Genomic DNA, 11,018 nt, shown 5'->3' on the forward strand with positions numbered 1-11,018 from the left:
TGTGCCGGTCTATGCAGTGCAAGCAAAATCGGGAGCTTGACAAATTCACTTCAGTGTCCCTTTAAGCTTACAAAACGCCAAAAAAATTCCGCCATCTCCACGAAGTGAATGATGACGAGAGGGGCGAAGCAAAAATGCTTATCGATAAAACCGTGAGACATTCCCCTGCACATCATATAAAGACTCGACACGTCAAGCTTTCCACCGCTCCGTTGACAAGCCCGTCTACGACATCGATGTTTGTGGTGGTTATGTAGGGGTTGTTTTGGACGACGAGAATCTCGGTGTGTGACATTTTAGCCACCTTGGTTGTCGCCTTCTGCACAGCAACTTGTGTCATGTACCCCCGGTACGTGTCTTCAGCTCGCAGGCGACGAACGACAATCTTCTTCTTCCTCTTCTCCTTGTTGGGTAGCAACGAACGCGTTGAACGTTTTGTCCTCTTTGGCCAATCCCTACGGGGATCCTGCCACAATCATCATTAATTTGCCGTGCCGTATACAGCAGCAACAAGAGACAGGACAGGGCCCGAGCAAGAGGAGCTTCACCCCTAAAAGAAATAACTGCGGCACGATGGCCAAAAAACAGGCCAATTTCGTCCGGTTTTAGGTACAGACCAGCAACCAGCCCGCTGTCTAAAAAACCGGTCGGGCTGGTCCAAAACTGGTCAGGTGGCAACCCTATATGCTGCAAGACAAACGTGCGAGGACAGATTTCTCAGCTCTCTCCATCACTTACCAGGAAAACTCCAACAGTGGGTGCAAACACCAACCTTGAGCAGGGTGCACTTGGTCAGCAGTGCTGCGTGCCTATAGCGACCCTGTTATTGACATCGACGCCAAAAATTTTTCTAAAGCGTGCAGAAGGAAAAAAAAAAAAAAAAACGGGAAAAGGAACATACAATAAAAAAACGGGGAAAAGGAACATACAATGCATGCAGAAATTGTAGTTTACCAGTGACCGTCCCAAGTTAAAAAAAAAAGTGTAGCCATGAAAGTGCATATAATAACACTTTATTAACACCTGCCACAAAAGTAACCAGTTTCGTTTTTCATACATAACAAAAGCGCATATACAAGAAAAATCAATTACAAAAAAACAATTCTTAATGCCATGCGCTGCAAAGCTCCGCCAATGACAGGTTATATGTTCTCCACTTGTTACTTTAAAGAAGCAGGCCCAAAATTTTGTTTCGAAATTGAGGACATCACAGTCAACAGCAGCAGCTTACGATCATGATGAGCAGGAAAACATTGCAGAGTGGAACTTGTGCAGGCTGCAAAGGATGACATAACTTCGCATACCACTTCATCAACCCCTGCATTGCAGAAACAGTTTAGCACTACGGTGCACTAACAACCGGGTGCAAACAACAAAATAAAAATAATAGGTGAGGTAGTTCTCTGACAATGGTAGAACTTCTAACCTTTTACCGTTACACATAACAAATGTTTATTTTCAAGAAAGCAAGAATGAAACTTGGAAATAAAAGGCTGTCAGCTGTTTTTACGCAACAGCAGTATGCTCTGAAGCAAAATATGTGCAATGCACAGCACTGGAACACGTGCAAAGCCATGTTGCAGTGTCATGGTGACATTACTCTACAGTACTGAAATCACTATGGTTGCTGGTAGCTATATAACCTACTACAGCACACAAGACAAACAAAATGTGCAGCCGAGCAGGCCATAATCAAAGGGGGCGCAGAACACTCTGTCTACTTCGCCCACATGCTTTACAAAACACGTTCATGGAGGCGGTCACACAGCAATGCAAAGCGTCTGGGCTGTTTATACAATAAACATAGGTCCCTTCCACAGCATGGGACCAGGTAAAGAAAAAGAGTGTCGGCTGGTTAAGTACAATTTCTTATTTACAATTTTTCGCAATAGTAGGTCAGGCAGCACACCTATGATGCCACTGCTACGCCTCAGCCCCAGAGGTCTTCAGTTCGTCCAAACTTGAACACCAGAGCACTGCACAAAGAAATCAAATTCAACACATCTCAAGCAACATGGGCAAGGTGCTCACAATGCACAAAGAACACCGAGTAGGAGCTTGAAAGCAGTTCTCTGCATCTATGTTAAATATTAAACTCCCGTTAATGCTACCTCGGTTAAATCAATCTGACCACTTAATTCAACCAAATTTAGTTGTTCTTGTAAGATATACTAGCCTTCGTACTAGTCTTTATTTCAGCCATTTCGTTTTCTGCTCAATTCAACCAAAGTTAAGTTGTCCCATCTCGACCATACAGTAAAACCCCACTACAACAAATGCTGCTCCAATCCAGTTTGTTACACACAAAGTATTTCCGATTCTGGTGAGCCACCTGCAGAGTTAATGCACAGAAATTTCCTTCTCAAGAAGTCGTTTTCTCTTGCCCATTCTTCTCTTCACTGAAAATTGCGTGAATGAAAAATTTTGAATTCTTGTTCGGGTGTTTGTGGACTAAAACTCCCAAAAACGTACATTCGTAGCATCACGAATGCTGGCACAGAGTCATCACTGTAACACTGCCATGTGAAACGGCTCCCGGTGCCGCAGCATCCACCCTCAGTCAGCACCCTCAGTCGCTTCCGAGGGCGACTGAGGGTGCCGCCCCCTTCCACCCTGGGTAAGGGGGCTCACTCGCCGCGAGGGAGCTCGCCACCCAAGCACATTGGAACAAAGCTGCACCATAGTTCCGCGTAATGCACCACTTTCAGCCCCAGGCATTTGGAGGCTCTTTTGTATGGGTACAAGGCGAGGATGCGTTGTTATGCAACTGATCCCCAAATGCCGATCACTTCGCAATGTTGTGCAACTCATCGGTGGGTGCCAGGCTTTCAGCAACCACACTGCTCCAAGAAGGGGGAGTGCGGAGTCGGTTCTCTTCTGCGCTCTCTTCCAAGTTCGATTTGCTGCTTCCAAAATTTGCAGCAAACGAGTTGTCTTTTGTGCACCCCACAAATTTCGCTGTAGTGGGTTCGACTCTATAGCTAGATTTTAGGGAGAAGAGGGAAAATTGAAATGCTAACAGTGCCACAAATTGCATTCCCCCATTAAATGTTTTGAACGATTCCGCCAATGCAATCTGGCCTCACTAAGAGCAAGAAATAAGCATGCTCCCACTGACTATTCCGGAGGAGTAGGTCTGCGTTGTTACCGCAGGCATTTGCACTGAAAAACTGAGCAACAAGCACACTGGTACTGAAACTTTTGAGAAAAGGTTCATTTGCTGCTCTCACAAGACAATTAAAAACTGGCACCGACCACGAGTGTTTATAAAAACCAAAAAAAGATGTTCCGGCTCCCGCACAGCAGCCTTGTTCACAAAGTTGTCACAAGTGCCCCAGCAGTGTGGCATGACTGCCCAACCAATTAATTCAACCCACTCACCCAAGGAAGATGAACGCATTCTGGAGGAAGATTGCAATTCCTGGCCACTGGACATCCCTCCCTGCACAGCCAAACAAATCATGTGGCCACCACAGGCATGCTCCTGTCAGCACCACTGATCCCATTCAACAGGCTCGTCTTGAAAACGGCTTCAGATGCGGCGTTACGTCACACATTTTCGGGGACATTTCCCAGGGAGATGAGTACATTTGCTTTTTAGAGCTCACGGCCAGTACACAAGTGGGTTGCAGCTACGTGGGTAGATTTATGGACGGAAATGCATATTTCTCTTTCATTCAGATGCTCTCCAATCACCTTCTTTTGGCTTCATTAGGAATAATGCTTTATTGCGGCAGCCCAGAACATCGTCCCACATTCAAACTAGCGAACAGTAAACAAGGGCAACTTGGTCGCCATGCATAGCCATGACAACAACAAAAAACTGGTTGTGGTCATACCCGGTGCAGCTTGAGCAAGAAGCAAGCAAAAGAAAAACGAAAAGAAATGCTGTCCAGACAGTTTTGCTGCCCCAAGCGAGGAATATTGTGCAAAATAAGCGCACAATTCCTGCGTACAAGGCACTATCCACTACCCTGCCATGCGCATCTGTACTCTTCTGATGGTGCGTAACATTTTGGCAGGTTTCAGATTACGAACATGGGACTCGGAGCACAGGCACCAGTTTGTTGCAGAACTAATGAATTCATTAACTGCGGGTGAATGCTCCAGCAGCATTACAAAGCACTGTCCCACACACCATCACAGATACGTGTCATTCTGTGGGTGTCTTAGCTGCTTAAGAGCAAAAGCAGGCTTTCAAGAAATGCAGCACTCTACCTAGCATTGGCGGTGCATGTTGCTAAACTGTGCATTTCCCGTAGCCTCAGCTGTAGTTGCAAATTTGCTTTCTTGCTACTAACTGTTCAGGCATTTGCACCACCTTTGCAGAGAAATAAGAGCAAAAAGCAAGCCAGATTGTGGTCCCTCACTTGCAGAATGAACGCAACAATCCCTACCACAGTAGTCACAACCCCAGGTCCCACACAATGCTGACAGCAAGTGCTACAACCTGTGCCACATAAGCTGCCCAGGGCGTAGAGTCCCTGAGATGGCCTTGTACTTACTGACTGGCTTAATCTCAGCCAGCTTAGGGTCATCGAAAAATTTTTCATCTCTCAGACGACCTGCAACAAGGGCAATCGCAACAGAACCACAGAAAACTATCAGACGACCCATTGGGATTCTCACGTGCACACTGGCGCTACGGCAATTCTGGTCAGGGCAACTCATCTCGTCTAATCAAGCTGACAAACACTTTTCAACAAGCCAGTAAATACAAAACTTGGGCAGTGCAAAACGAAGTAAGCCCCAAAGGTTTTGCCAGAAGCTCTTCAAGGAAAAAAACCACCAACGTTACGAGGAAGGAAAACAGTTCACTGTCTCCATAGAGCACTGTTTTACAAAACAACAACAGAAAGTACACCACTTTTTCATCCTCCCTACTTTTTGGCAACCATCGTACGCTAGCTTCAGACAAACCTGTCTCCGCCTGTGGGCTCCGTGCAGTGAAGTTTGTGGGGATCCTGGCGCCCGAGCCATTGCGCGATCGCTAGGTTTCTGTCATTGCGCGGCGCCTTTTCCCCTCTCTCCCCGAAATGCCGGCTCGTCTCGGCGCCACCGTGCACAGCCGAGCCAACGTCTCAAACTCCTGCCTGAGGTGAAGGCTCCAGCGACCGTTGCTGCGATAAAACACTGTCACGCAGCGGGCGCTCCGCCCTGGTAGCGGAGCTAACCTCACCTCATTGGTCCGTTTGAACGATGCCCGAACCCGACTCTCGCCGGGACGTGAACGCGCGCCCTGCGCGGGGGTCCGTTCGGAGAGATGCTTCCAGGACGCCGAAGGTATGTGACGCTTTCTTTACCAACCCGCTGCAACTCTGTTGCGCCGGCGAAAGCCCACCAGCCCTTTCGGCTGCGGCCCGTGCCTAAGGCTGCTCCTGTTGCCCCTACGCTTGCATATAGTAAGGCCGTACCTACCACTCGACGATCACGATGTGCGGTACGCGCCTGTGAGCGCATGGGCCCCGTCTCCCTCGCTGCTGCGAGCCGATCTGGCCAGCATGGCGATGCGCGCGCGCACAACGTGCGCGCACCTCGGAATTTGCCCTGACCGAAGAGCCCACTGGCTTTGCGCCGACGACGCGCACACTTGCGCGTGGCGCCCCATCGCCCCTTTAACCTAACGGGAAGTACGTACCTGTACTGTAAATTATGTAAGTGGGACTGTAAAATATGTGACTAGAACGTTAGTATAAAATAAACGTCTTCCCTCCGTACCCTGGGCATATTCCTTTGTCGCCCCTTTCTCCACCTGCCCAACAGAGGCGGTGTAAGTTGGCGCGACGGCGTTTCAGTATCGTGAGCGTGCTCAACTAGCTCGAACCCACGGTGGTTCCTCGCAGTGTGCATGAATGCCTGCCTTGTGCAATGCTAGGGTTATGCATATTGTGAGGTAGAGAGACTACAAGTTTGCTGAGCGAACGCAGCGCCAACTACACTGGGTAGGCCGACCTGCACCGCCCTGTCCGGCACACGCCTCGGCAAAGGCGCGTACCATATGGTTACCTGCCCTTAACCCTTTCAGGGTCACGGACGTACATATACGTCCTCTGCAAACACCTTCAAAATGGTCAATGACGTGCATGTACGTCATCACGTGCATGTTTAAAAAGCACGCCTTTTTCACAAACTTCTTGTTTGGCATGTGCTACCACACTGTGGAAATACGTCAAATTATTTTATTGTGCCAATGGCTTTTCGTTTTATTTTTATGATTTACTTGAGCAGCGTGCCGGCTATCGCTTGCGCATCCAGTAACGAGGGGGCGCACTGGGTATCGCCCACCAGGTGCCTCTCGCTTCTTGCGCCTGCCACAGATCAAGGGCGCCTGTGAAACTGATGAGGCTCTTTTTCTCGTTTTATTTTGTATTTTATAGGAGCGGTGCGCCATCTATCGCTCGCGCATCTGGCTGCGTCGGCGCGTGCGTGTCCAGCGGCTGGTTTTGGTATCGGGCTCTGGCGCTTCCCGCTATTTGCGCCCGCAAAAGTGATGTCTACCTGATTTCGATTCACTAGAAAGGTGCCGGCTTGTTACTTTCTCGTTTTTATTTAGAATTTTTCTTGCGTTACTCACGAATAAACCACATGTATGTAACAAACACAAACGATTTTTCTGTCACTTTATGGTCACCCTAAAAAAATTAGGATAATTTTTTCTCGAAATAGATTCATCTGAAGAATTTAAATCAGCAATAACAAAAATCGACCCTGGGGGGTCGCATTTGGGGAAAAAATTCGACCGTCAAAGGGTTATGTTTGCTAAATACGCTGCAACGACAACAGGAGCAAGTGTTATCCACTGAGAGGCTTAAAAAAAAAAAAGTGCAGAAGTAATGCCCATCACACGGGCAATTTCAATCGCGATGGAGTCAATCCGTATCGGGCCCTGCTACACGGCAGTTTCAATCGCCGTGTAGCAGCGATTGAGCAGCGATTCGCAGCGATTGAGCGTGATCTCATCCTGGTTCCCCAAGCGCGATTGGATGAAAGTGGTGATTCTCTTGTCGCCGCTGACTAATGGCACAGAAGTTATAACGTCAACGAATGCCAGAAATTGTATCAAATAACTTTACCAAAATAAGCGTACAGTAACATTTATAGAGTTACGTATACCTACTACCACGCAAAGTTACCAAACACTGGCCGCAAAATACTGTATAAGTCGGGATATAGGTCGAAAAACAGTTCTGTAGCAAACATCGCACTGGGACGCATTAGACCAATGTTCGCTTTTGCTACACTCTTTCTCTAGCAACTGGCAGCTGGTGGTAGCCTACCCCCGGTGAAGTGTAAATGTGGGGCTCCCACCTTGTGTTACGTAGTCACCAAAGAGAATCCAGCAGGACGCAATAAGCGAGCCGAAGCCAAGGGCGAATCCAAGGAAGAGCCACACTCGTGCACCTGCGCACATACGGACCAATGGTGGGATTAGTATCGGGAGTGGAATTGCCCGCCAGGGAGACAACCTGGCTGGCTAGACAACAGGTACTGTAATCATGCACGCACAGCCAAGTTCTCTGCTGGCTAGCCGCTTAACAAGGCGATGACAAGTGCTCCCCAGGGATTAAACTGCTCCTGACAGAACTGCCACCACTTTTGAGCATGCTTTGGGATGGTCAAAATTAACTGTCGCTCAAGAACAAAGGAAAAGCTGCAAAATGGTTCTTAATGAAGTGAGAAGAATAAAGGACATTTCGCTTATCACAACACATTATGGGAGAGTAGGGGATAATTAAGCTCTGTCTGTATTTTCAATGAAAACTGCATCAAGGTTGGTCCAATTGTTTTCATATGAAATATGCCTTTCAATGAGTCATTCTCGTCGTGTAAGGCCTGATAAGGTACGGACGTTCAGTTCGCAGTGAAGCACTTCCTGGAGGTGTGGTAAAGGCAATACAAAAATTGGCCTGGCAAGTTCTCGGGCAAGTTGCAGGCCAGCTTCTGAACGTGCGGCAATTTGATATTGGTGGTGTTGGTCGCAAACATGCACAGATATTTGAGAATTTGTTGTGCTGTTTCAATGCTCAGAAAATTCTGCGCAGTACCAAGGTACTCATAATTAGTTGATTACTTCTTCTTCCATTCCTTCAAAGTATACACACTTCTACAGAAGATAATATCCCACTTTAGCAACTGTGCTGCATGGTGTCGTTGCAATGTGCATGCCAGATCTGACAAAAATAGACTGAACTTTCTCAGCACATCATGCACTGTCACAAGGAGGCTTTTAGTCAAGTTGGTTGGTTGCATAGAACCACTGTGCGGAGACTCGCTGCTTTCGGTAAACACTTCACGACAATTGAGGCGAAGGTCGCACTAAGCGGAGGGGCCACGCGTGGTGGAAGAACAATTGGCGACACTCCCTTGTGGCACCGCACCTCTTTGGCCGATGCAGCCGGTTGTGTAGGAGTCGCCACGGATCTGGCCATTGGAGACGGCATTGATCCTGCATGGTGAGATGGTTGACCATAGAGCAAGGCAGGACGGGAACTGCACAAATGTGCCTGTTCAAAAGCATTAGTCTCGAGGGTGGTTGTGCAACGGCACGTTAGAAATGGGCCAAAACACACACGTAGGCGCTTACATGAATAGCGATAACGTGCTCATGACACCGCAGACGTGGAAGGCATGGTTGAACTGGTCGTTGGCAGGGTAGTGCGCGGCCACGTCAATGATCACCCACCAGCCGACGAAGAACTTCGCCACGGGGACGCAGCACGGGAGGAAGAAGAACAAGGCGGTCAGGGCATGCGTTATGACGGAAGAACGGCAAAGGCTGCTGACATTCTTCCGCGAGGCATGTGACATTATACTAAGCCAATCTTTACCGCTCACCGAAAGAAACAAGTGGTTACCACAAATGAGAGAAGCAGTTAAACGAAGTGAAACTGGCAATGTTTGACAGAAATTAACCATGGAAGAAACAGCGAAACAGAAGGCAGAACCGTCACGGCTACCTGCTCGTCATGTACACGAAAGCCCACATCCCAATCTTAATTTTCTTCGCGCCATGAATAAGAAGACAAGATTAGGAAAGTTGGTAACGATTTTCACGGCAGCAGCGCCAGCTTACCAGAGATCCCGCTACGATGGACGCTATTGCGTTCCTTTTTTCGCCCAGTTCCATCCACTCGGGCCTATTGAACTGAATGTTGTCGAAACAGCCCGCCATTGTCACGCTGTTGGGTCGGTCCGCTGCAGACCTAAGAAGCAACAATTATTGCGGCGGATTTTGACCGGTGGCGTGCTTGTCGGCGAGTCGACGACTGACAGATGAGTAGGTGAGCGACCAAAACGCGAGGCCCAAGCCCAAACACGAGATGTGCGCGCTGCTCAGGACCCGGGCGAGCCGTTCATCGGTGTCGTCCGTCGCTCGCAGCGACAGCGGGGCCCAGGACGACGACACCACCGTGACTCGCACCCTTTCGCTGCAGCCGCCACAGCCAGCTCGTCCTCAGCCCAGGCCAGGCCCCGTACGCGACGAGCGTGCGTACGACAGAAGCACTAACAAAAAAGAAAAGAAACTTGAGGCAGAGGAGGCTCGTGCCCAGCGGCCCAGCTTAGAGTGCTTAGGCCAAGGCGGCTTAGGGCAAGAAAACGCTGCCAAAAAAAGAAAAAATACAAGAACGCTTTCCCGCATACACATGGAGAAAAACAAAAATAAAGCGGCATATTTAATGAACGCAAGTTATATGTTACAAACTATTTGCTTAAAAACTTTTTAAAACGTTAATGATGATGGTGATAAACATTATTTGAAGGCAGCGTCTTCTGCCACGCGCGTGGCACCAGCCACGCCCCCCTGGCAACGGCTGCTGCCACGCGTGACGTCATAATGACGTCATAACATTATTAATTGTCATTATTTTGTGTATTGTAGTCCGAAATACACATTTTTTTTATCTGCAGTACAAAATAACGCACCATTGAACTGATAAAACTTTTCTAAACAAACAATTTTTGTTCTTGCGGGAGCAGCCGGCGATGCTGCTGCTGCTGCCAGCTGCCGTTTCGCGTACATGGAGTCGCGTATCCGAAAGCGTGACGAAGCTCCGATTTTCTCGGGCCGACAACGTAGATAAACCGGAGTTCATATTGTTAGAAGCACTATCTGAAAACGTGAGAAAGTTGCTTGTGATTATGTATTGCGTGGGGACCCAGCCAGCCTTTCCAGACCGCAGCAAAATAGCCGCTCTCGAGTAATGTTGACCTGTGACCGCTTGGTTATGCTTGGTGTACGCCGATGGTACCTGCGTACAGTTTCAGCGTACGTGAGACGACATCGCACAGCCGACTGGCCCCGTTCGACCAAGCTACGTTCCACACAAGAAAAGACACCGTCCGAGCGTAATTCTGTGAACCTTCCGACGCATGTCGGCGCGGCGGCATCTGCTATCAACAGTTTGCACCACGGCAAGTTTAGAATGCTTAAATGGGCGACCTGAAATCGCGGTGTGTGTTCTCGAAATGAAGACAACTTAGCAGCGCCAAAAGATAATCAGAATGTACAGTGCCGAGGATGAAGGGTAGTGGCGGCAACTGTTTTTTACTAGGCACATGTGCGCATTACAATTGCAGACAATTGCGCCAAGAATAGGAGAGGTAATCTTTGGTGTCCCCACACATGTACCACGTACGTACCACTACAGTAGATCTCCTCTTCTGAAATATTAGGAAGGAAAACTTCCGAAAATCGGGAACTTCTTATTTTTTAGTGGGCGAAATTGTAGCTTAAAATTTGTTTTACACCCACGATACGTTTTATGAGCAGAAAAGTCTTGTGAGCATGCGCCACAAGCATCATAATTGCGTGATATTCAGCGCTTAAAAAGATTTCCTAGTAGAAACCAAAGATTTCGTATTAGAATACATGATTCTACGACAGTTTAGGACCTGCGACCTTCAAAAGGTAGACTAGCTAGACGCTTCATCTCATAGCCACTGCACTGGTATAACTTTCACGTCTCACCGTACCGTCGTGTACGCTATGTTGGCCAGACTTGACTGAGTCCCTCATG

At 48.3% G+C, this 11,018-nt stretch overlaps 1 protein-coding gene across 1 annotated transcript; it reads right to left on the reverse strand.

Moving 5' to 3' along the window:
- Nucleotides 1–997: 997 nt before the first annotated feature.
- LOC144178124 (transmembrane protein 50A) lies at nt 998–9,598 on the reverse strand. The gene is made up of 6 exons (XM_077705665.1): nt 9,074–9,598; nt 8,585–8,697; nt 8,379–8,446; nt 7,309–7,401; nt 3,382–3,442; nt 998–1,976 (listed from the first exon to the last, which is right to left on the reverse strand). The coding sequence occupies exons 1-6, from the start codon at nt 9,170–9,172 to the stop codon at nt 1,931–1,933; spliced, it is 480 nt and encodes a 159-aa protein (XP_077561791.1). The 5' UTR covers nt 9,173–9,598; the 3' UTR covers nt 998–1,930.
- Nucleotides 9,599–11,018: the final 1,420 nt, after the last annotated feature.

Source organism: Haemaphysalis longicornis, unplaced genomic scaffold (genome assembly GCF_048455015.1).
Source record: "Haemaphysalis longicornis isolate Haplotype H1 unplaced genomic scaffold, Haemaphysalis longicornis Haplotype H1 scaffold_4, whole genome shotgun sequence".
Classification (NCBI taxonomy): Eukaryota; Metazoa; Arthropoda; class Arachnida; order Ixodida; family Ixodidae; genus Haemaphysalis; species Haemaphysalis longicornis.

Bases quoted from the DNA above. Each gene is read 5' to 3' on its own strand.
- LOC144178124 (XM_077705665.1), bottom strand. From the start codon at position 9,172: ATGGCGGGCTGTTTCGACAACATTCAGTTCAATAGGCCCGAGTGGATG. The intron at 7,402-8,378 runs GTGCGGTGCCAC...GTATGTGCGCAG, and splicing joins CGGCTGCATCGGCCAAAGAG to GTGCACGAGTGTGGCTCTTC. The intron at 3,443-7,308 runs GTGGGAGCCCCA...TTGGCTGTGCAG, and splicing joins TGGTGACTACGTAACACAAG to GGAGGGATGTCCAGTGGCCA.